Source organism: Portunus trituberculatus, chromosome 42 (genome assembly GCF_017591435.1).
Source record: "Portunus trituberculatus isolate SZX2019 chromosome 42, ASM1759143v1, whole genome shotgun sequence".
NCBI classification, from domain to species: domain Eukaryota; kingdom Metazoa; phylum Arthropoda; class Malacostraca; order Decapoda; family Portunidae; genus Portunus; species Portunus trituberculatus.
The window spans coordinates 12418866-12445198 of NC_059296.1; the positions used below are offsets into that span (position 1 = coordinate 12418866).

Below are 26333 nucleotides of genomic sequence, written 5' to 3' on the forward strand. Positions count from 1 at the left end.
GTGGTGGTGAGATATGGCAATGAAGAGGTGTTAAAATGAGAAGAAAAATTGAGAGCTAGAAGAAGGAGATTGACTGATTGATTCTTGGTGGATGGCGGCCACGAAGAGAAATGATCATAAGACTTCGTTGAGAAGACAAAGATGAAGAAGACAACTATAACGACAAACGCGACGACAAACAAAGAGAAGATGGCAAAGAACACAAACAAGAGTAACATGAACAACAACAAAAAAAAAAAGGAAAAAGATGCAACGAAAAAACAAACAAAAGAATCAAAGTAAGAATCAGTGACTTCCAATCCCAAACGGTAATGAAGCTGAACAAGAACACAAGAAGATAAAAAAGTGAGAAAGAGATAAAAAGATAGAGAATGGCGAGGCTAAAAAGAAGAGAGAAGGGTGCGAATGAGAGAGACGATGGGGCGTGAGTCTGAGGGAGAGAGGGCGAGGAAGAGGGAGAGGAGTGAGGATGAGAGCGGATGGAGGGATGACGGGGAGAGCATCCCTTGTGATGGCCAGCGTTAAGAACCGGGTAATGGGCGCCACCCGCTGCCCTGCCATCTGTGCTGCGCCGTCCTGCTGGTGTAAGAGAAAGAGAGGGGGGGTGGGGATGAGAGCTTAGAGAGAGGAGGGAAGGAGTGAGGGGGAAAAAAAGAAAGTCGACCATGAAATGAATGGATGCAACAGTGATACCGACAACTGGCGTCACCCTGTCACTTCACCCACACCCAAAAGAGTGACACTAATCAACTTGTTTTTAATCCTTCATACAAACATCGCCCCGTTGTAGATTGGATTACACACTGCTGGTACGGTGATTACTGCTGCTGCTGTTACTATTACAGCTACTGCTACCAACACCACTATTATCACAAATTTTACAACTATATCTACCACAGGAACTCAAGAAAACTACACCACATAAATTGGGATGTAATTAGGGTCATTGTGCACCTGACTTCGTACTGCTTGACCCTTGCATCTCCATATCAAGTCTCCCTGTAACATCTTCCCGTCACGACCAGCTGACATGAACGAGGAAAATAAGGCCGAGGATACTTGTTATATTTACTTCTTATTCAGTACAATAGTCTTTTTGAAATATTAAGGAAGCGACAGAAAGACGGATTTTTTAGTGGGTTCTCTATTATATAAACATTTCTTTTTTTTTTCTGCATTATTCTATCAAAATCATCCTTATGAATTATCTATGGACCGGGAAGTCGGATTTTACTGCCTGCATATTTGAGTTTACATAGCAGTCTCTATTATGGACATTGGATTTATTTCTTCTCGCGTAGGTTATGATTCAGTTGTTTGAAAGAGAGGGTAAAACTGTACGTGATATTTTTTTTTTGCTTGTCTACGTTCTTATTGAATTATTTGTCAAAAAAGAAAGTAAAAAGCGTAAGAAATATTGTTCCGATACGTTCTAATTCAGCTGTTTGTCTGAAAGAAAGGATAAGGAGTATATATAGGTGGTATAATTTGTCAGTGTACGTTCTGATTCAAGTGTTTATCTGACAGAAAGCGTAAACAGTGTAAGTAATATTGTTTCGCTATAATCTAACTCACCTGTTTGTCAGAAAGAAAGGATAAGTAGTGTGGGAGATGTCATTTGTTCATGTACGTTCTGCTTGAAGTGTTTATCTCCATCAGAAACGGGAGTTAAGTCGAGAGAGTGCGGCGCAATATTTCTAACCAGCGCGCGATTGGTGGTAAGTGAGCGTCGTGAGCGGAACTTCCACACCATTTGTTGCATTCTTGATTGACTCACTTCACCGCAGCGTATTTGTCTTCTCACATTCGTCGGCGCAAGTCCTATAACTGTAATGTCGTGTGGGTGGTGGTGTTCATTGAAGCTCCCGTAACTCTTTTGGTTCGGTCTAATCAGCTGGAGAAGTCACTGAATACACATCAACTGAAGAATGGTAATCTAATTCTCTCTCTCTCTCTCTCTCTCTCTCTCTCTCTCTCTCTCTCTCTCTCTCTCTCTCTCCATCTATACTCATAGTAGTAAAAGACCGCCATTTAACCAACTCCAGCCTCCCTCCCTCTTTCTCTCCCTCCTGCCACCCTCACCCTCCCTCCCTCTCTGTCTCCCTTTCCCCTCCCTCCGTCAGCATCCCTCCCCACCTAATCAGAGCCACTCGCCAGCCGATAAATCAATTAGCGATTCATTACATTGGTTAGGATTAGTCGCCAGCCTGATGGTGGAGATATTGAAGAGAAGGAGAGGGAGAGGAGGGAGGGAGGGAGAGAGGGAGGGAGGGAGAGAAAGGCATTTTGAGGATGTTTTGGGTGGCGATAAATGGAATGGGAATAGAAAGGAGGTGGATTTGGATGAGTTGGTGATTATATCCAGTTAGGGTGTGACGGATGGGCTGTCTGACTGGCGGTTTGAGAGGGGGAGTGACTGGTGACGACAGGCGGATAGACAGACAGTGCTATAGGCAGGAGGGTAGATATATATAAGTTTTCTTTTATACAATATCAAATGAATGGGCAGAGTAAATGATGAAAGGAAAAGTACATTGTAAGAGCTGTAAGAGAATATTATTTATTGAGGAGTATTGATGGGATGTTTGGGAGGATGTTGTGCCACTTCAAGGGGGTCATATAGCGCCGCTTGCCACGAGACTCAAGAGCGTTAAATAATGATAATGATAATGTTAATGGTAATGATAATAAAGATACTACTACTGCTGCTGCTGCTGCTACTACTACTACTACTACTACTACTACTACTACTACTACCATTAATGATTCCTACTACACTTTCCTAAATCACACACAAAAAAAAAAAAAAATAAGATAATGAATAAACAAATAAAGTAGACAAATAGAATATCGAGTAAATAACAAGAAAAAATAGTGCCTTTTCTTTCTTTCTTTCTGTCTTTCTACTTCTTCATCATCTTCTTCTTCTTCCTCTTCTTCTTCTTCATTGGCCAAAAGTAAACAAAGACACAGAAGATAACAGGAGACACATTATTTCCTTTGACTCTAACTTTTCTTCCCTCGGCCATCTATCAATTAGGGAGCACAGAACACACACACGTATCCTATTATCTTCCTTGTGTATTAAAATTAAAAGGCAACGTTCATATTTGCTGAATTATAATAACACACGAAAGGAGACAAGGACGAGAGAGAGAGAGAGAGAGAGAGAGAGAGAGAGAGAGAGAGAGAGAGAGAGAGAGAGGGAGGGAGAGTAGAGAGAGGGAGAGGGGTTCATGTGTAAATATGCTACTTGGCCATACTATTAATGAGCTGATGAATGGCCCCACCCAGCTGTGACCCGCGGCTGGCGAGGGGGTAGAGGGAAAGGGAGAGGGAAAGGGAGAGGGAGAGGGAGGGTGAGGGAGAGAAGGGAAAGGAGGAAGAGATTAGACTGGCAAAGAAGAAACCAAGGAATTTAAAGGGTAAAGATGAAGACCTCCAAGAAAAATAGTACTGGCAGAGTATCAAAGAGGTACGATCGTGGTAGTGGTGGTAGTAGTAGTAGTAGTAGTAGTAGTAGTAGTAGTAGTAGTAGTTTGTTGGGGAGAGCAGCAATTAAGCGAGCGTTTTATTCCTATTTTATTTGTTTTACCTTCGCCAACCTCATTTGCGTGTATAAAAGCAGCAGCAGCAGCAGCAGCAGCAGCAGCAGCAGCAGTAGTAGTAGTAGTAGTAGTAGTAGTAGTAGTAGTAGTAGTAGTAGTAGTAGTAGTAGTAGTAGTAGTAGTAGTAGCAGTAGCAGCAGTAGTAGTAGTAGTAGTAGTAGTAGTAGTAGTAGTAGTAGTAGTAGTAGTAGTAGTAGTAGTAGTAGTAGTAGTAGTAGTAGTAGTAGTAGTAGTAGTAGTAGTAGTAGTAGTAGTAGTAGTAGTAGTAGCAGAAGCAGCAGTGAAGTGAAACACACACACACACACACACACACACACACACACACACACACACACACACACACACACACACACACACACACACACACACACACACACACACCATTGCTTCACTAACTAACACTATTACACATTAAAACTTTACGCCGGATGGTGACGTTGAAAAATAAATAAATGACAAATAAATGGGGAGGGAGTGAGAGAGAAACAAGATTTAGGGGAAACGAGAGAGAGAGAGAGAGAGAGAGAGAGAGAGAGAGAGAGAGAGAGAGAGAGAGAAATCAATGAGTATTTGTGAGGGCCATGTTGTGATACTATCAGCAAACAATGTCTCTCTCTCTCTCTCTCTCTCTCTCTCTCTCTCTCTCTCGGATAATAATCTAATGTAATATTAAACATAACCTAAATAGATAACAAGATAAGTAGACAGATGAACTAATGAAAAGCACAAATGTAAACAAGCATACATAATGAGTTTAAGAGAGATGTGTAGATATATATACAAAAACAGAGACGTGAGCAGAGATGCAAAACAAAACGTGGACAGTAATTCGATCGATAATCAGAAAGCAGTTAACCAGAGAGCTAAGTGAAAGGAGATGTGAGATAGATAAATAGATAGATAGATAGATAGATAGATAGGTAGATAGATAGATAGATAGACAGATAAATAGATAGATATTAGATAAGCCGTGGTATGTGTCAGTATAGATGTAGGCAGATGAATGCAATAAAGATGGAAAGACAAACAGAGAATGACTCGTACTTCACTGGAAAAAGATGAGCAATAAAGATGAACAAAAATACCACAAATGGATTGCAAAACACATGGAGAAACACACACACACATACAAGTATTCTAATATCATACCCCAATCCCACTATGTTACGCATTTAATACTCATGCACTTGATATCACAAAACTTGAACCCTTGAATTTACAACTAGCATACACACTAACTATAAAGAACCACCACATTGCAGACCTTTACTACTACTACTACTACTACTACTACTACAGCACTATTGGAACATAGACACGATTATTATTTTCATTATTGTTAATTTTTACTATTATTCTTCTCTTACTCTTTTATATTCTCTCAAGTTAAATTCTCTTGTTCCTTCTCCTCCTCCTCTTCCTCCTCCTGCTTCCCTCCTTATGACGGCCCACGGTAGGTTTTTGGGGAAAAGACTCGTAAGTGAAGGGAGGATAAGGGTGACGGGAGGAGGGTCGTGATCGGGAGAGAGAGAGAGAGAGAGAGAGAGAGAGAGAGAGAGAGAGAGAGAGAGAGAGAGAGAGAGAGAGAGAGAGAGAGAGAAAGTTGGAGGGTGAGAGGGGAGGGCGTAAGTCACAGGTGGTGTTATTGGCTTATATGGTAAACAGGTTGACACTTACACACACACACACACACACACACACACACACACACACACACACACACACGTAGGAAGGGTGGACAGCTGGACAGCTGGCTAATCCGAGAGAGAGAGAGAGAGAGAGAGAGAGAGAGAGAGAGAGAGAGAGAGAGAGAGAGAGACCACACTCGTAAAACAGAACAATGTCGTAGGTAAGGAGAAATAAACGAAAAGAATAAAGAAGAAAAGAAGAGAGAGAGAGAGAGTAAGAGAGAACAAGAGATAGAGAGAGGTATAGAAGAAAGAAGGGAACAAGAGAACGTGCATCAGGAAGAGGAGAAAAAGGGAAATAATTAATGAAGGAAAGGGATGAGGGACACGACGAAGGAGTGAAGGAAGGAAGGAAGGAAGCAAGATTCGATGACTGATGTTTGCTTCTTCCTCATCATTCACCATTTCTGCAATCTTTATCAGTAGCGTACGTGTGTGTGTGTGTGTGTGTGTGTGTGTGTGTGTGTGTGTGTGTGTGTGTACTCGTTTCTCTTTCCCTCTTGTCTCTTTCGTGTGTGTGTGTGTGTGTGTGTGTGTGTGTGTGTGTGTGTGTATGTCTGTGTCTCTTCACCTCTCTATCCTTTCTCCTCTTCTTCCCTCCTCTATCTCCTTTTTTCCTTTTCCCTCCGTCCCTCCTCCTCCTCCTCCTCCTCCTCCTCCTCCTCCTCCTCTTTCCCTCTTTTGCTCTCCTCCCTTCCTCTGTTTGATGACCCGTTGTTTATCACCTGTTTGCTCTCCACCCCTGTTTATTCTGTCTCAATCCTTTCCTCCAGTTTCCCCGTCGTCTTGGTTTGCTCTCTCTCTCTCTCTCTCTCTCTCTCTCTCTCTCTCTCACGGTATTGTTAAGAATATTATGATTGACGTAGTAATTGTGATGATTATTGTGGTGATGATTGTGGTAGTGGTGGTGGTGGTGGTGGTGGTGGTGGTGGTGGTTGTTGTGGTGGTGGTGGTGGTGGTGGTGGTGGTGGTGGTGGTGGTGGTGGTGGTGGTGGTGGTGGTGGTGGTGGTGGTGGTGGTGGTGGTTGTGGTGGTTGTTGGTGGTGGTGGTGGTGGTATTAGTATTAGTGTTATATAGTGGTAGGAACGTCAGTACTGCTAATATTTGTTATTGTAATATGGTAATAACAATAAAAATAATCTATCTATATACCAGGCCGACACCCCCGTGATGGGTAGTGATAATAATAACAGTAATGGTGATAATATTAATAATAGTTACGATAATAATAATGATATGAATAATAGCTATATTAGTAACAACGACAATAATAATAATAATAATAATAATAATAATAATAATAATAATAATAATAATAATAATAATAATAATAATAGATGACTAATGATAACAACAATAATAATCTTTATCAACAAAAGTAACAAAGGCACCACCAGCAGCAGCAACAACAACAACAACAACAACAACAACAACAACAACAACAACAACGTCACCACAACCCAACAAACACACTTCTTTCTCTTACCGTATTGAGTAAAGCAATTCTCACACTAACACTTTTCTTCTACAATTTCAGTAATCCTCGATCTTACACACACACACACACACACACACACTCACACGGCCCGGTAGCTCAGTGGTTAGAGCGCTGGCTTCACAAGCCAAAGGACCAGGGTTCGATTCCCCGGCCGGGTGGAGATATTTGGGTGTGTCTCCTTTCACGTGTAGCCCCTGTTCACCTAGCAGTGAGTAGGTACGGGATGTAAATCGAGGAGTTGTGACCTTGCTGTCCCGGTGTGTGGTGTGTGCCTGGTCTCAGGCCTATCCGAAGATCGGAAATAATGAGCTCTGAGCTCGTTCCGTAGGGTAATGTCTGGCTGTCTCGTCAGAGACTGCAGCAGATCAAACAGTGAAACACACACACACACACACACACACTAAAAGTACTATGAATATTCTGGTGAGGGATACACACTATTTGATGCTAGTGCTGGTATTGACAACTTTCGCCTTTAATTCTCTGCGGCAGTCTACTTAACATAGCTCACCACGATAACGTTTACAAATCACTCAGTAGCTGCCATGCAATATTCCAAGGGAGACAGCGGTATAGATACAACTCAGTAAACGTTTAACCCCTTCAGTACTGGGAAACATTTCTACCTTGAGATTTGTGTACCATTAGACCATTTTATTGACATCAGAAAGGATCTATGGAGATTAGAAGATTAATGGCCACAGTCTTCACTATTTTAATCCCCACATGAGTTTTTGAAGTTGTATAAAACCACCAAATACTAAGCAGAATGAATATGGAAATGCGTCATGGCACTGAAGGGGTAAAGCAATACTCACCTATTATGTTATCTTTGTTCGGCAGGGTGTGGAGGGCGCAGGTTGTACTTGAGTGTAAGATGTTGGCCTGAGACACCTGAAGGAAAAAGGGAAATACCGTAAAATAAGGGAAGTCCTTTTCATCAACAAGGAAAACTTTTGTTGTTGTTTTCTAGGGAGTTGCTGTATTATATAGTTTATGCAATGCACGAATGACAACTGGCACCGAAAATGAGCGATTCGTGTGCGTGTGTGTGTGTGTTTCACTGTTTGATCTGCTGCAGTCTCTGACGAGACAGCCAGACGTTACCCTACGGAACGAGCTCAGAGCTCATTATTTCCGATCCTCGGATAGGCCTGAGACCAGGCACACACCACACACTGGGACAACAAGGTCACAACTCTTCGATTTACATCCCGTACCTAATCACTGCTAGGTGAACAGGGGCTACACGTGAAAGGAGACACACCCAAATATCTCCACCCGGCCGGGGAATCGAACCCCGGTTCTCTGGCTTGTGAAGCCAGCGCTCTAACCACTGAGCTACCGGGCGTGTGTGTGTGTGTGTGTGTGTGTGTGTCTGGTGGGGAGAGCGGAAAGACACTGAATTATTAGACAACTTCGAGAATCAAACATATATTTTTTCCACAATATTCCTGTGTGAAGTGGCTGGACACATCAAGTAACTATTGCGGCGATGCCACCCTCGTGATGACCGACCTCACAAACTCATTGTCGTGCTGCAGGAGGGCAACGCCAACCCCAACCCCTGTTTGAGGTGATGATTAACGTTATTATCAAAGACGCTCAACTCGAGACACTGGCTTATCACTGTGTAATCAGCAGTTGATCACCGGATACTGCTGGCTACCGCTGATATAAACCTTCGTAGCACTTAAGTGGAATTTCCCTCATAACACTTGACTCTCCTCTCGTGTGATGGTTCCCCTCGACGTGTGATGTCAGTAGCGAGTGTTTCTCCTTATATCCCGTGACTAATTTTAATATGTTTACTATTGTTCCTCCTCTCCTTGTTGTAACATTAGAAGATTTCATACTTTCCCTTCACTTCATAGAGAGATAAATTTGACGTGTGTGTGTGTGTGTGTGTGTGTGTGTGTGTGTGTGTGTGTGTGTGTGTGTGTGTGTGTGTGTGTGTGTGTGTGTGTGTGTGTGTGTGTTTTCATATTATGACAGTAATATGGGTTTTAGGGACAATGAATTTGGCTCAAGTTAACACATGTATATTAATTTCTTGTCTCATCTTTCCCCTCTCTGTGTTCCCAGACATTAATTCCCTCCTTCATGTCTCTTCCTGCCCATACGTTAGCAGTAATATCTTTCTCCTCTTCATAATTCCAGTCTTATTTCTCTCTCTCTCTCTCTCTCTCTCTCTCTCTCTCTCTCTCTCTCTCTCTCTCTCTCTCCGATATATCATATCAAGTAAGCACCGCATGAATAGAATCTGTCCATTGGCAGACGATTTAGAATTTACACCAGCAATACATACAACGAACGTCTGAGTGACGGTATTGCTAATGTTGGCGAAGATTCAATGATCGGAAAATCAGACGCCCCAAAGTAATGAGAATAAACCTTCAGCTGGACCAACACCAAGCAAGGCGTGGTCAGACGAATGTTACATGTACCCAAGCAGAAGCCAAGGCTGAACGATGGGGTGGGTATGACAAGATTGGAACAAATATTTTTCTTGAAGAAAAAAGGAAGCCCAATCTGTGACAGCGAGTCAAATTGGTAAAATCCTTATCATTTCAGTTGTTTTTCTTCGTGAAATACTCTTTTCTTTACAAACATCTGAATGAAATTTATTTACAACTTTCCCTTTCCCATCAAAAGCTTGGTCACAGACACAGAAGAGACACAATTCAATTACTAAAACGACGTGCAGTGCCTACCAATCGTCTCGCGACGTGGCAGCGGTGGCAGCGGCGTGTTGCTTCTCAGTGACCTAAATCTTTCACAATTGTCTGAATGAGGTCTTCGATCGCACCCTCAAACTACAAACTTTCCTGCACAGCTCGTGGAATAATTTTGGTCCCCTGGTCTTGCATGACGCAGTGAGTGGTGGACATTTTGTATGTCATCATTATCTTTTCTATATATAATTCTGAATTCCCTAATTCCCTGTAAAATGTCCCATACATATAAATCTATCTTACAGTCTTAAAATCTTCTTGATGCAAAGTAAGAATGCGTCAAAACAGTGACGCTGCTCAGCGGTTGTAAACCCAGAGAGTCAACCAGTCGGCTCCGAGGAAACCGAAATGCTTAGTTTAATAAACTGTGAATCTTCTTCCCTGCTTCTGAATTTCCACCATCCTATGACTTGAACTCTTTTAAGAGAGAGGTTTCAAGACACTCCTTTCCATCTTAAGGAGTTGTGGCTGCCGCCTTGTCTTGATGCATCTACTGTGCGTACTTTGGACCAAAAGGACTGAGCGTCCTACTCTCTCTCTCTCTCTCTCTCTCTCTCTCTCTCTCTCTCTCTCTCTCAAAATTACACGAATGCTCTCAACAAATTACCTCACATAATCACTGAACGCTTCTTTGTTTCCAAGCTTGATGATATGGAAGACGAAGAGGAGAACCAAAGTGGAAACACTTCAAAATGTCACTGTTGAATTTTTCAGGAATTTAATGCAACAACGTATAGCTGCAGCTATTTTACAGCAATTCATCATTGGACACTGGAACTCTAAACACTTAGACATGTCACACCGACTCAAAATAGTGTTTTGCAAGAGTTCATGTCACGGACTAGTTTTTAAAAACAATCTTAAATAATGCAGACTATTTTCAAAGGCCACACGAATTTACTAGTTGACTTCCTGTCAATGTTTTTTTTTTTCTTATTGCCGATGAAGAATCACTATAAACAAGAAAACACCCTTTAAAATATCAGTTACTTCCGCTTGAGTCTATTGAGAGGAATCAGGATGAGAAGCCATGCCATGCTTGAAAATGTAGTCTTGGCTGGATGAATCATGAGCCCTCTGATTAGTTCACAAATCCACAATTCTTCCATCTATCTATTGTTTTACTTATAAGGCAGTAATCAAAAAATTATGTTAATCACCAATGTATTTTTGTATTTCTTGATAATTCCATTATCTTGGCGGCGTACCGAATGGCAGGAAGGTGATCAGTGCAGGGCGTCAGTCTTGCCTTCCATGAGGTGACAGATCATGCTCAAAACTATACAGGTTCCCGTGGTATATGCAGGCCCTGTCAGCGAGGAGTGAGCAGCGAAACCCAAGGAGGTGGTGAATGAGTACCGCAAGTCTATCAACAATACGAGACTAAATGTGGCCATGTTCTCCTTTCAGGTGTGCCTCCCAGGATCTCCGCTGACAACTTGTTTTACAGTAAGGCTTGTGGGTGGATCCCATACATGTGATCTTATCTTGGTGAAGTGTCTGGTATAACAAGGAATCTCCTGAACAGACGCGGAGAGACTAAAGCAAACAGGAATGTAATGTTTATAGCTATACTCCTCATGACCGTATTAATATGACACAAGTACATTATCGTAAAACATCAAGAAGTTAGATGAATTGCAATTCTCGCAGCATTTTAACAGAACATAAGAATTGTGAAAGCTGACCATGGAAAGACTCACGCAGACTTGCACCAACACTAATAATACTTCATTACACAGACAGTTCACCATTACATACACTAAATCAAATTCTACAGCGTTAAAGTAAAAAAAAAAAAAGAGAAATATGTCAAAATCTGAAATTAAGTCTCTCTCTCTCTCTCTCTCTCTCTCTCTCTCTCTCTCTCTCTCTCTCTCTCCACTATTTCTCTATCTAAATGTGCAGTGGGATCACGGGGCTGCCAAAGACGTTAGCAAGCGACCCACAAACACACCCATCGAACACAAAGCGAGTCAGACCAACATAACCTTTTATCCATTCAAACTATTTATCCATTTCAGGCATCTATTTCCGAAACCCTCGCATCCTCTTTTGTCTGCTTTACTTCTTCATTCCCTCCTTCCTGCTTCTCCTGCTTCACCCTTCTTTCCCTTGCTCTTTGTGTCTGTATCTTTTGGAGGAGTCTTGTTATTTCATTTTTTGCCCATTTGACATAACTATCATCTTGGCCAAACATTCATTCCCTCAGTCACCTCCTCGTCTTTCTCATTCACTTGATCCTCTCCTCCTCTTCTCTTTCCCTCATCGTTTCTTCTTATACCTGTTCCTCCTCCTCTTCCTCCTCTTCCTTCACCTCGACTTTATCCCTCTCTTCCTAATCATCGTCCTCCTTGGTCTCCTCTGGCTTCTTTGTCCTGTCTGCGCCCTCCTCCTCCTCCTCCTCCTCCTCCTCCTCCTCCTCCTCTCCAATAACTCAGCGAACACACACTCACCACTCTGTCATGGTGAGTGTAGGGACGGGCGTGGTGGGAGGGAGAGAGGAAGGGCGACGCAGAGTAAAACTGAAGGGAACAGAGGAACGCGGAGTCCAAGAGCCGCGTTAGATGGATGGATAGGGTGGAGGAATATTTATGGGGCGGGGTTGTGGGTGGGGCGGGATCCGGGGGAGCCGCGCCCCTGCAGGACTGTCGGCGAGACGAATGGCGGACCTTTTGTCGTGCAGCGTCCGTCGGGGGGCCAGTAAAGCGCCCAATAACATGAGTGACAGTCTTGTGCTAGTTAGGACAACCTCACTCGGCCCTGTTGTGTGTGTGTGTGTGTGTGTGTGTGTGTGTGTGTGTGTGGGTTCAGCTTTTGTTGCTGCTCGTAAATGTCCACAAAAATCATGTGTTCATTCAGGGAAACATTTTTTTTTTTAAGAAAGAAGCCGATTGACGATTCTCGGTCATTATCATTCAAAAATATGTATATACAAAGAAAATATCGTAGAAAAATAGATGGTGTTGCGTGCATGAAAATCCAGTTTTGAAAGAAAACATAATCCCTTCTCGTTTCGCACCTCTGAGCACTGTGGAGCTCCTGCCGACACAGCCATTCTGCATGAATATTTATAATTTCACTGAAGATTCTGTCACGGGTCAGTAAATATTGGGTAACTGTTCTCGGTGCAGACGTGCGGGCAGACTCTGAATGAGGGAACACTTTACGCTGCCGAGGGGATCAATCAGGAGCAGACGAGAAGGTTGTTTGCCGCGGAGTCAGTTTTCACGCCGCGGGAAATGGATAAAGACCAAGAGATAAGGATCGGCGCCTCAATGTATTCTTACACACACCACCTCAATGTGTGCAGTAATTCGCCTCGCCGCCTCCACAGCTAGGTGATATAATTAATTAAATCACGGACATATTATGATAACTCAATTTAACACCAAGTAAATCAAACTTTTACTCAGTTTCACGGAACACATTTATTCAATATTTTTTGTTCAAGTCAAAAATGATAAAATCACTTAATGAGTGCTGGTCACCAACGCTCGTTTGTCTTATTGGGTAAAATATAGTCTTATCGGTCAGCTGTGCCTGCTCTAGCAACTCTCTCTCTCTCTCTCTCTCTCTCTCTCTCTCTCTCTCTCTCTCTCTCTCTCTCTCTCACACACACACACACACAAAAAAAAAAAAAACACTCTTTACACTGTAGCCTCCGGGCACCGAGATACCATGACAACACGCTCAGAGTTATTTTGAGAATCTTTACACGAAACCTAGGGACCCACGTGGTGTATAGGTATTTTCCTGTGTCAAGATATAATTCGAGATCACAGTGTAGCTTTAGTATTATAACATGTCTTCATACGTTAATCAATCAGCTCATCTCGTCTGTATATAAAAATGAAAACAATACAAAGTGTCCTCAGCTATCTCACAAGACAAAGACGCACACACCCCGTAATGAGTCATTATAACTGATAAAACACCTGTACAGTAAGTGATATATTATCTTTCACCAAACACCCTCACCTGATCGATGTGTGGTGTTTTTTGCCGCCTCCGTGCCTTCGTCAAAGACTAGACGAATTAAACATTTACCAGATCCCTTAACATAGGTACTCGAACTTGATTTACGAGGAAAGATTGATGAATTGATTGATATTTTCTGCATCGCAATACAAGGGTCATATAGCGCCAATATGACCTACGAGATTAAAGCAACAGTGATAAGAGAAACCAACAAACAAGGCAGAGATGATTTTTCTAGTCTAGCAGCACCAATTCCACTAAAATTCCACCATTGCCTAACCCAACCCAGCCTTCACCCGGACATTCACCATCTTTCACTTTACAAACAGATACATAATAAATCCACACAGTTAGAAAAAGGAGTCTGTGTAAAGCAGATACCGAGCATGGCGCCATCTGATCTCGTTGTAAAAGCGACAAAAAGAAATTCTGACCCCATTGTTGAGGCGTCATTATAATCAATCAAACAACCACCACTTATCGAAAACATCTCCTCATACCCCCCATCCCCCGCTTCCCAATCCTCGCCTCCTCCACCACCCAGAGAATGGAATGCCAGTACGTTACGAACCGGAAGACTTGATTAGATCTAAACGTAATAACAGTCATGATAGAGTTTATCTGAATGGGTTTATCAGAGGCTCCTCAAGACCAGAGATGAGATAACGTGTCTGCTTGTAATTATAATGAGTGGGAGCTGGCGACGCTCTCCACTACCTGACGACACGCTTGTCCTTGAGGGAAGCAAACACTATACCAATAACGTTTTCCGCTACTCTATTTTAATGATGTGGTTTGCAATACAGACACCGCCACGGAGACCCTCACCACCATTTTTGTTTCAAAGTCTTCACACAAAAAAAAAAAAAAAAAAAAAAATGCTCATCTTTCTTCACTGTTTTTCTTTTCTTTTTTTCCAGTGAACATTACTGAACAATTTTATTTGCAACACCGTTTTCCAAAGAACCCATTGTGGATAAATTACTGACACTTTTTTTTCCCGGTAACTGCTGTGCTTAGCAAGTGGCAGAGTGGAGTAGGGAATATATCGGGCATGCTCCCTGGCGTGTGTCCCTCCAGTGTGTCGCCTGTCGCTCAATCCTCATTGCTCATAAGAAACGTGAATTGGACACGTGCTGGACAAAACAGTTATAACCAAGCACACAACTACGACAAACGCCGCACTGTTCCCGCAGGACAAGCGGCTGTTAACATCGTCGTTCCCTGCTGAACAGGCTCGTGTCACGGAGCGACGCCTGAACATTGCTACTACTGCGTATTTTCGTTTTAGTGGAGTTGTAAACAGTAAGCTGTGTAGAGAGCGACAAGATAGTATTGCAGCCAAAAACTTATATCATAAACATCGGAACCAATACCTTTGTATTTATGAGTCATTGTGAAAGCGTTACTCTCAAAAATCTGTCTCCATCACCGTGGGCATGAACGACTAAGCGTGAACAGATATGAAACCAACCATCAAGGGCTTCACATGAAACAAGAAGGTTTTTAGATAAGAATTCCTACCCACGTTAGAGACCCAGAGAATATCAATAACAAATGGCAACAGTCAGGTTCAACGGCGGATAAGATCGAATCGCAAGCTGATGAAACTTAGTCATTTGTGTTTATACATCATTTAATAAATAGCACACTAAAATCTGCTCAACTTTTTAAAATAAAGTTCCTGTCAAACACTGAACCAGGTCACTATCCCGTTACACTTTATCAAATGTGTTCAGAAAAATACAAGAATATCATTCAACAACGATTTTCATAAGACCGCACACAAGTCGCTGGCGGCGGGGCGGAGACTGGCAAGAGTTGGCAGGGTGCCGGCGTGCCTCAGTGAACACCAGCACACAATTAGCCCCACACACACACACACACACACACACGCGGCCACAATATGCACAAACAAACCACATGCAAATACCTAAAAAATAAATACTGAGGTAAATAAATGAGCAAACAAACAAACAAATTACCGGTATTATGTAAAAAAAAATAATAACGAAAGATGTAACATATTCTCTACAAACACAGGTCGATACCATCTCTTATAGCTCAAAATCTTCTCTCAAAAAAAAATTAAAATCAAAACCTCACACACACACACACACACACACACACACACACACACACACACACACACACACACACACCAAAGCATTAGATCCAAAGCAATACTCTCGATTCCTTTAACACAAACTATCGCCTTCCTTATAAGCTTGATCGTCGCACACCTCCCATCTCTCTCTCTCTCTCTCTCTCTCCAAGAACTGTGATAAATCCATGGATTCGCGTCACCAGATGTTAAGTGTAATTAATCAGCCAGACGAGAGAGCTCTTCTAATGGTTCTAATGACGCCAGCCAAACGACAGCATCCCCCCATTGTGGCTCTGTGGCGCCGGAGTAAAGGCATCAGGCAGGGTGGCGTAATAGGGTAAGTGACGCCTGCTCCGTAACTTTGAGCGCAGCGGAGTGATAAAATGATACAGTATTGGAAGGAATAAGAAGGAAAAGTGAAAGGGTAAGGGAAATTGTAAAGGGTGTGAAGACAGGAAGGACAAAAGGAAGGAAAAGAAAGGGAAGGGAAATAGCAAGGTAAGGAAGTGAGGGAGAGAAGTGAAAAGAATAGGGAAAAAAGGGAGGGGAAACAAAAGAAGGACTGTCAAAAAAAAAAAAAAAATCACGGAGATAAGACCAGACGACTTAAAAAAAAAGAAATCGAGAGAGAGAGAGAGAGAGAGAGAGAGAGAGAGAGAGAGAGAGAGAGAGAGAGAGAGAGAGAGAGAGAGAGAGAGAGAATGACTAAACGCACTCACTCGGAAAACCACACACTCACCACTACCCACTATTACATCTGTATACAAAATATTTCTCCACACTCTCCCTTCCTTTCTCCCTTCCTCCACCTTCTGTCTTCGTCTCTGTGTGTGTGGCAGAGAGAGAGAGAGAGAGAGAGAGAGAGAGAGAGAGAGGGGGGACTAGGGGAGGGAGAGAGGACAGAAAGGGATGAGAAGAGGGAACGGGAGGGAACTAGAGAGAGGGAAGGAAGGAGGGAAGGAGGGATGGAGGGACTGAGGGAGTGTTGATTAATTGTGGTTCTATTGAGTGGCGACAAAGAGCTTAAGCCGCCGCGGTGATGGAGTGTAAAGAGGCATTGTGACGCGCTGTGTGTGTGTGTGTGTGTGTGTGTGTGTGTGTGTGTGTGTGTGTGTGTGTGTGTGTGTGTGTGTGTGTTAGGCTGGAAGTGGAAATAATATGACACACACACATAACGTACACACACACACACACACACACACACACTCTCTCTCTCTCTCTCTCTCTCTCTCAGCAATAGGCATCGTTAAGACACTGACGTAATCCTCCGTTAACTGGATCACCTCCCCTTTCGATCTTTACTCGTTATGAACTTCGCGAAGAGTGCTGTTCCTACTCTACGGGGCTGTTCCTACTGTACCAAACGCTCCCAACTGTCACCTTTCCGTTGCTATTCATTGATGCAGAGAGACAGTGTTTACAGCTACTAGTAATCTCCTGGTCAGATATGCAGTGAAGGGAATTGTAACGCGGCAACTCCACTGGTCTCTAGGTGCATAAAGTCTGTGAGGCGCGGAGGAAAGTTGTCTATTGGGTGTCCAGGGATTGAATTAAGGTTTTCTACATTGGTGAGTTGGTTTGATAGAGTCTCCTTTACTTGAAAGGTAGCATATGATATCTCTTGCTCTTAAATAAACTGTTATATATTGTTTTCTCTCTCTCTCTCTCTCTCTCTCTCTCTCTCTTACCATTAATTTAAGTAGCTTCAGATATTTGTGATGCATTTCCTCTTCTGGTGTGTCTTCATTACACGTCCCTGAGTGGAGATCTAGAAGCCACAAACGGAAATTCTCTGCCGCAAACGTAAATCCACAAATTCAAACACTGAACAACTTTCCGCAACCGCAAAATACAAACGTAACAGAATCTGCACCACATATACAAATGCAGACCAAAATCATGTGTAATCCCACCAACATTGCAATCTAGAGGCTTCGTGTTATTCTTGATACCGTTAGGATATTTTGTTAAGATTGAAAACTATTATTCCTGAAGGTGCTAAAGTTGTCTACCTGCAGCAATTCCTCTGTTACAATCATCTGCTCGTTCACGGTACTCTTCTCAACCCAGATGGTGTAACGATAGCCTGGAAATACTCTGTGGTAATGAATGAGTTATATGAAACTATATTCGAAGCCTTTTTTTTCTAACTCTTATCTTGCTACTGAGTAAATTTTTTTATAATCACAAATCAGTGTAACATATTTTTCTTTACTCAGTAGCGATATCTAAGTATTATACTAACTATACATAGGGAAAAATGTGTTGTTTTAAATCCTTTCTTTCTTCTGGTGGTTGAAGAGACTGTATATAGTCCTTTTTTGTCATAGTGAATTGTTATGTATCACAGTAAAACGATTAATATTATCAAAATAGTGTATAATTATTCACTGCAAAGACAAGTGTATATTTGATCGCCGAATAACGTGTGTAGGACCAATTCTGCAAATGTTAAACAGAAAAACGTGTGTGAAATTCCCGAAAAATCTACTGTTTGCAGAAGTAATGGCGGAAGTAGCTAACTGTGTGTGTGTGTGTGTGTGTGTGTGTGTGTGTGTGTGTGTGTGTGTGTGTGTGTGTGTGTGTGTGTGTGTGTGTGTGTGTGTGTGTGTGTTATTACAAATCTGACTTTCGTTTACCTGCGTTACGGTTACAGTGTTAGTATCGGAGGCGGGCGACTCTGCTAGCCATGGGGGACTGCAACGCCGCGCCTTATGATCCTATACTACTTCGCTGGCGCTTTGTATATATTTCCTATCCTCTCTCTCTCTCTCTCTCTCTCTCTCTCTCTCTCTCTCTCTCTCTCTCTCTCTCTCCAATTCTGAAGTTAAAAAAAAGCCAATATCTTCCTTTAACACGCATCACCAGAGACTTGACGTGTGGATAAGGTGTTCGCTGTTACGTTCACTTTCACGTGAATGAACAGAACGTGTCGATTAAATTAATCTACACGTTCTGTTCAAAGCTGCCGAAGTGAGTCAGGCGTCAAATTGGCATGTAAGGGTTTTTATGTGTACTGTATTGTTATTTGAGCATTTTTTGGTAATATTCACTTACAATTTTGGTTATTTTGTTTAATTGGTCGATTTTCTGTTTTCATTATATTTGCGTATATTAAAGGAAGTATAGGTTAAGTCAGTGGATAACATTCGGGTTTTACAACGGAAAGGCAACAAGCACAACTTGATGTTCTTGGTGTTAAGGAAGTTTGTTGTATATTTGAAGGATGTACCTTGTATATAATTTGGGTACTAACGGAAAGCATGTTCGGAATGTGGTCATATTAAGCATAAACTGACGGACTTCATACACTCTTGAAAGTATTGTCTGAATATATAGAGGAGTAAGAGGAGGAGGAGGAGGAGGAGGAGGAGGAAAAGAAAGTATAAGAAAGTAGTAGATGAGACAATCAGAATAACATAACATACAAAGTAATGACAAAAGCTGAAAAAATACATGCACAATGAGAAGTTTGTTTGAGTATAGAAGAAAAAGGAGGAGGAGAAGAAAGAGGATCAAGGCAAGTAGAAAACATGTAAAAAGAATAAATAGATAAATAAAACAAAAAGATAATCGCGATAAAATTTCGAACAAAGCAATGACAAAAAACTAAAATAAAGAAATAGGTAAATAAACAAATTGTGATGAGATAAGGATAACAATAACACCACATAACATTATTCTAACCCACCACCATCACTATCACCACCACCACCACGTCACAAGCTGGTCTGGACTGGCTTGGGCTGGGCTGGTGTGGGCTGGGCGTCCCCCTCTCGGCAGTAAACATTAGGGTAAGAACGTAGTATAATCAACCACTGATACACGGTCGATTCTACTCGCCGCCGCTCCATTACACACTCTCCCACCACCTTTATCATCCTCGTGTTGCCGTGTATTTATGGTGCAGTCCGTCTGGTCGCCCCCCGCCCGCCGGACACACAATGTTTGTCAGATTCATCAAGGTTTATGGTGCCTCTTCCTCCTCTTCCTCCTCCTCCTGGTCCCTGTCCCTCTGTCCCTCCCTCCGGTAAACAAAACAATGTACATCTTTCACATCTCTGGTTATCTATGAAACGTTTGGATTTTATTGGTATCGGCCACTTTCAAGTACATTCGTGAGCCAGAATGGATTTTGCATAGCGTGTTTTTGGAGAGAATAGCATCGCACTGTGTAATGGTAAAAAGGAGAATGAAAAATGGCAATATATATACGTCATAAATGTAACGTATATTTTTGTTATTTTCTCTATTTAGGGAATAAACAACGAAACAAAGAATTAAAACGATTTCAAACTATGTGCAATTTATTTTTTTCGTGTGTGTGTGTTTTGTTTTGTTTTGTTTTGTTTTGCTGCTTTTCGTTGTGTTGCGTTATGTTTTCACGGCGCGGGAATGAAAATAACGATAAATTTATGTACGCACCAACAATCCATCCGAGCTAAGTAATTAGAAAACGGAGGTGATGAAATGTTCGCGTACTATTAACGAATCAACGACGCTTCATTTGCTTCTGAGTCAGCGAATCAGCGACGCCGAAACGAACGAACGCGGGGAAAAGAGACGAAAACACAGAGAGAAACAGAAAACAGAAAGGATGAGAGAGAGAGAGAGAGAGAGAGAGAGAGAGAGAGAGAGAGAGAGAGAGAGAGAGGGTGACGGAGGGAGGGAAAGAGACAGGGAGAGAGGGAGGGGAAGGATAAAGGGAGGGAAGAGGGAAAACTCACAAAAATTTATCCCTGGCCATATATTTCAGTGGGTATGACAAATAAAATAAATGGCTGGCGGTGGTGTTGGCGGTGGTGGTGGTGGTGTTGATTGTGATGGTGGTGGTGGTGTTGATCGTGATGGTGGTGGTGGTGGTAGTGGTGCCGGAGGTGGGGTGGTGGTGGTGGTGGTGGTGGTGGTGAGCGGTGGAAGTTTAAATAATGATGTTGATAATGATGATGATGATACTGAGAATGACAGCTATGATAATGATGACAATGATGATGATGCGGAAAGTGACAATGAATGGATAGTAATGACGATAATGATAACAATAACAATAATAATAATAATAATAATAATAATAATAATAATAATAATAATAAGTGACGACAATGATATAAAAATAAGAATAATGATTTGTGGAGATAATGATGCGCTTTAGTAACACCCTACATCCCCCTCCACCTCTCTCTCTCTCTCTCTCTCTCTCTCTCTCTCTCTCTCTCTCTCTCTCTCTCTCTCTCTCCCACAATACAAGTGATTTTCCGCCTCGACAACTTCAGCTCGGCCAAACCAAACAGATGAATAACTCACCATTCTCAGCTGTTTGCGCGAGGGAGGAAGGGAGAGGGAGAGGGGAGAGAGAGGGAGAGGGAAAGGGAGAGTATGGGAGAAAAGAAGGGGAGGGAGGGTGTAATAGATAATCCCTCTCTTCCACTCCCTTCTTCCCTTCTCTCTCTCTCTCTCTCTCTCTCTCTCTCTCTCTCTCTCATCTTCGACAATAGATAGAAACTCATCACGAAAACAGTTGCGGAGATCAACCTTTTTCGGAGGGGTGTGGGTGGGTGGGAGTCATGGGTAGGGGAGTACGGGTGAGGGTGGGGGGGGGAGAAATGGGAGGAGTGGGGGAGAAGGGGGAAGCTAAAGTGTTGTTATTAGAGTGAGTGTCTGGGCGGGACGATGCTCTCTCTCTCTTTCTCTCTCTCTCTCTCTCTCTCTTTAGAAGTTTGAGTAACCTATCAACATTTATCTATTCAACTATCTAATGTCTTTCTTTACTATATCTATCTAATACTTATGGACTGTCATTCTTATTGGTGTCTTATATGCAATCCTATTCAAATATCTACCTTCTCTCCTATCTAATAACTTAACCTAAAGCTCTGTATGAACCTACTACATCAATCCATCGTCTTATCGTTCCTCAGCCCATCTGCATTCCACTCAACTAACATTTACATACTGAGTAATTAAATGCTTGTATTCTGATGGTGAAAGGATAAAAAAAATGAAGATGAAAGTAAGAAAGAAAAAAAAGATGGATGACTGAAAAAAAAACGATAAGACGAAGGATGGAAGAGGTAAAGGGAAGGAAAAAGGAAGGGTAAAAGGGAGGCAGAGGGAAAGGAGAGAGAGAGAGAGAGAGAGAGAGAGAGAGAGGGAGGGAGAGAGAGGGAGAGAGAGGAGACAGTGGTGTAATGAATAAATTGACGGCGTTTAATCAAGACAGAGAGAGAGAGAGAGAGAGAGAGAGAGAGAGAGAGAGAGAGAGAGAGAGAGAGAGAGAGAGAGAGAGAGAGAAAGGATAGTAGAGGTCAGGATATACAAAAAAAAATCTAGGAAGTTGATAATAATGAAATAGGATCTCTCTCTCTCTCTCTCTCTCTCTCTCTCTCTCTCTCTCTCTCTCTCTACTACGCCTTCATAATTAAACAATCAGGGATATCAGCTAATCTTTCTATCATCTACTTAAACCTCTGATCCTTCACTCTATCTATTGCAGTCTCTCTCACTCACTCTCAGGAAACTACCGCATTTTTACCCCATTCATCCAAATCCAAGGGCGAGATGCAGCTTATCCGCGCGCTTGTTGGCAGATGTGAGAGGAGGATGAGAGGGAGAGGGAAGGAGGGAGGATGGGAGAGAAGGAGGGAATGGGAGGGAATGGGAGGGTCTTAGTGATCATCCCCAAAAACATATTTTATGAGTCATTAGTCGCGCGCCATTTGACCGTGACCCCCATATGTCCTCTCTCTCTCTCTCTCTCTCTCTCTCTCTCTCTCTCTCTCTCTCTCTCTCTCTACTATTTTTCCTTCACTCAGTCTCCTTTTTTTTTTCTTGTTCATATTACTAAAACCACCTTTTTTTTCTTGTTCATATTACTAAAACCACATTATATATATTCTCTCTCTCTCTCTCTCTCTCTCTCTCTCTCTCTCTCTCTGTCCATTTACACATTTTATTATCCTTTTTTTTGTCTCCCCCTCAAAGACCACGGCCATTCTCCTCTCCTCTCCTCCCTCGACAATAATATCGCCCCACCATCTGGGAGCGAACGCCACTTTTTCTTCCAAACCATTTCCGTGACGAGGAGAGATTTGGCGCGGTTTTCATTCTCCTTCCGCCGTGACGTTATTTACATATATTTAGCTGCGCATTTTACCACACACTAACCAGGGAGGAAGAGGAAGAGGAGGAGGAGGAGGAGGAGGAGGAGGAGGAGGAGGAGGAGGACGGGGAAGGGAAGGTGATGGCAGTAGAGGAGAAAACTACATGAGTGTCAGATAGAGAAGTGAAATAGATCAGCGCATTATGTGATTACTTACTCTAGTGCTTTTTTTTTCTTTTTTTAGAGAGAGAGAGAGAGAGAGAGAGAGAGAGAGAGAGAGAGAGAGAGAGAGAGACATTCACTAATCTATCCCACAACATTCACGTTTCTCTCTCCTTCTCCCTGCAGGCATGGGTCAACACAGTCTACTAGGCAAGACGCGCCGGCCCCGCACCGCCTTCACCTCCCAACAACTGCTAGAGCTCGAGAAACACTTCCGCGAGAACAAGTACCTATCGCGGCCCAAACGATTTGAGGTGGCCACAAGCCTCATGCTGACGGAGACCCAGGTGAGGAGGAGGAGGAGGAGGAGGAGGAGGAGGAGGAGGAGAATTTTGAAGTCTGACATCTACAAACTCGATTTATCTTATTCAATTTTCTATTATATGTGTTCCCTTATCGACGTAACTTGACTGGCTGGTCGGGTCTCTATAGTCAGGTCACGTCTCGTCAAGTTGGTGTTTTTCATCCTTCTTTTCCTCCTTCTCCCTCGCAGGTCAAAATATGGTTCCAGAATCGACGGATGAAGTGGAAACGGAGCAAGAAGGCGCTAACTGACACGCGCAAGGACGGGAGAAAGGACGGCAAGGAGAACTCAGGCGGAAAGGAGGAAAGGGGAACCGTGACAGGCGGCGGCAGTGGTGGGGGCGGGAAGGACTCCAGCACTGGGGACGTTGGAGTGACGGCGGCTCATGACACCTCCCTGAGCGGCGGTGTGGAGTCTGAGGATGAGATTGATGTGCAGGAGGACACAGTGGGAGGTGAGGATGGCGTGAGGGGAGTGGTGGTTGGGGGCGGCAGGGGCGAGGAGGCCATGTCCCCCGGCAGTCCATCACAGCCCGCAGAGTCGTCGTCATCTGCAGCTCCGTCACCTGACCCACGACGCTACGATGTTATGTACGATCCTCTACCACCACATCCGCACCCACCACACCCTGCCCTCCACGTGGTGCCGCCCCCCCAGGCTCCCCCGACCGTCACTTCCGCGTCAGGGGGCTCCTCCATGTTCTCGGGGCAGTACCAGCATGTGCCACTCTCCGCCGCCCTTCTCACAAAGCTGCCCCCTGAAGCGGAGCACCTCTACCGTCCCTACGTGTCATGAGAGGCTCCCCCTGGCTATGCCCCATTCTCCATCCCATATCCAGGGCCGCCGCTCTCGACGCCCACCACCTACGTGATGCTCTCTCAGCCCTTTGTCAGGCACTACCATCAGCCGCCCATAACACACCACCACCACCAGCTATGCCTCGAACGTTCCCACACCAGTGCTACTCACATACAGATAACGTAGCGTCACTAAAGACAAGGTTATCTTTCCTCTGAAATGTTCTAACTGCGAATCAATCTGCAGCTGTACTAAGGACAAGGCTGCAGCACTTTTAGAGCCACTAACGTGTGCTAATCGTGACTCAGAGACCGTCGTGTGATTGACAAAAGTGAACGTCCTCTTCCCGCTGCCGCCTGCAGGGCAGTGCTGGAGTGACGGGCTGTGGTTGAGCTAACTATGTGTTTGTATCTTATCCACGTGTGAGGTGAGGTTATCCAATTCTCACATAATTCTGAACGAGGAAGGAGTGTGTGTGTGTGTGTGTGTGTGTGTGTGTGTGTGTGTGTGTGTGTGTGTGTGTGTGTGTGTGTGTGTGTGTGTGTGTGTGTGTGTGTGTGTGTGTGTGTGTGTGTGTGTGTGTGTGTGTTCGTACATCATTATCAATAAGCGATTAACAAAAAAATCACGCCCAACCCCGCGAATGGAAAATTTGTAAGAAGAAAAAAAGTCGAGGGAAAAAGTGCAATCTTAAACCAGTTGACGCGCGGCGGACTATTAAGTCACCGCCAAGTGGTGACAGTGTGGCTCACGACACTACTGCAAACTTCCAAGGCTATTCCTTAGCAGACGAAGCTATAAAAAAAAAGTGTTTCCTAAGTGTACATAGGAAGAAATAAGAAAAACATTCTAATCTTTGTGTATCTCGTCTTGTGCAGCAGCTCGCCTAGATGTATAGTGTACCGCTCTACCCCTCATTCCCCCATCACTCCCTCCTGTATATCCCCCTACTCTTCCTCACCACACCCTTCATCCTACTTTTTCCATTCTTTTCTGTCCTCATCTTTCCTTCGCTTTCTCTCTGCCTCTATTTTCTTCTACCTCCAGTTGGCATCCCTCCCACCCGCCGCTCCCACAGTTTTCACAGACGGGTTCCATCACTGTCCACGAGCAGACGCTTACACGACACACATCTGCCTCTCCTCGCCATACACACCTCCTGTCAGCTTCACACCAAGGGCTTCGGATCTTTGGTTTTGCTTTTCTAGACAACCTGCTTGAGTTTCAGACACGTGGCTTGGCTATTCATAAGACACCTGTTAGGCCCCGGGGCATGCATAGCACACACACACACACACACACACACACACACACACACACACACACACACACACACACACACACACACACACACACACACACACACACACACACACACACACACACACACACACACACACACACACACACACACACACACACACACACACTCCAGTTTCCTTGAGATTATTTCACAATTCCATAAAACAGGTCCCAGTCAGCGGCCGAAACTAAACAGCAAGTGTCATTGTGTTCCTGCCAGCCGCCCTGAGAGCACACTGTTCCTCCTGAACGTAGCAGCAGCTCCGTGGCCACACGCATACAAAACAAACAAATTACCTGCTAGGTTAACTTAAAATAAAATTAAAATTTCTTACGGATGAATGGTCAAGTGTGGGAGAAGCGAAACACCTCCAAGGCCGCGGCGTGATGGTGCCCCTCAAGGCTGGTCAACACGCCGGGTCATGGCGGGAATCACTTTCTCCGCCTCTACGGTTATTACATCAAATTGTCTTTCTCTCTCTAATTCCATTCATTCTCGTAATTATACATAGTGAAAAAATAAACGAGTAACTCACACTTTGAACTTGTTTCATACTTACTCCTTAATTAAATGTACTGTAATGTGTGTGTGTGTGTGTGTGTGTGTGTGTGTGTGTGTGTGTAAGATATCCGTTACCCGAGTCAATGTTCCTTGTCGACCGCCCTAGCGTTCCCGAGGAGGCTTCGAGACAACGTGAGAAGAAACGGAGGACTGTGGGAGACTACTCTACACTAACAGCCTTCAGTTCCTTCCCTCCTTCCTTGTCCCATTGCACTCTTGTACTGGTGACTTTATCCTGCTATTCCATTTCATCTCTTATTCATCGATTTAGTTCCTCACAAACACGGACAGACAAACAGACGTTACTATACATTCTCCAATCAGGAACTCAGTCTCATGACCAGCTGCTATTTACCCTAATTCCAAATAATTTCCCTAGATTGCTACATAAAGTCACATATTTCTCTCCTTTCCCTCCAACATTCCC

The 26333-nt window shown here is 43.4% G+C and overlaps 1 protein-coding gene across 2 annotated transcripts in view; it reads left to right on the plus strand.

Annotated features, from left to right (window-relative positions):
* Positions 1-25884, plus strand: part of LOC123517628 (motor neuron and pancreas homeobox protein 1-like) — a 63801-nt gene extending 37917 nt beyond the window's left edge. The window contains exons 2-4 of one of the 2 annotated variants that reach the window (XM_045277922.1): positions 10942-10980; positions 23067-23227; positions 23434-25884. In XM_045277922.1, the coding sequence (XP_045133857.1) occupies positions 10942-10980; positions 23067-23227; positions 23434-24039 (806 nt within the window). In that variant the 3' untranslated portion in view covers positions 24040-25884. The remainder of the gene's footprint in view (positions 1-10941; positions 10981-23066; positions 23228-23433) is intronic. The other variant, XM_045277923.1, reaches the window with a different exon arrangement.
* The last annotated feature ends 449 nt before the right edge of the window (positions 25885-26333 follow it).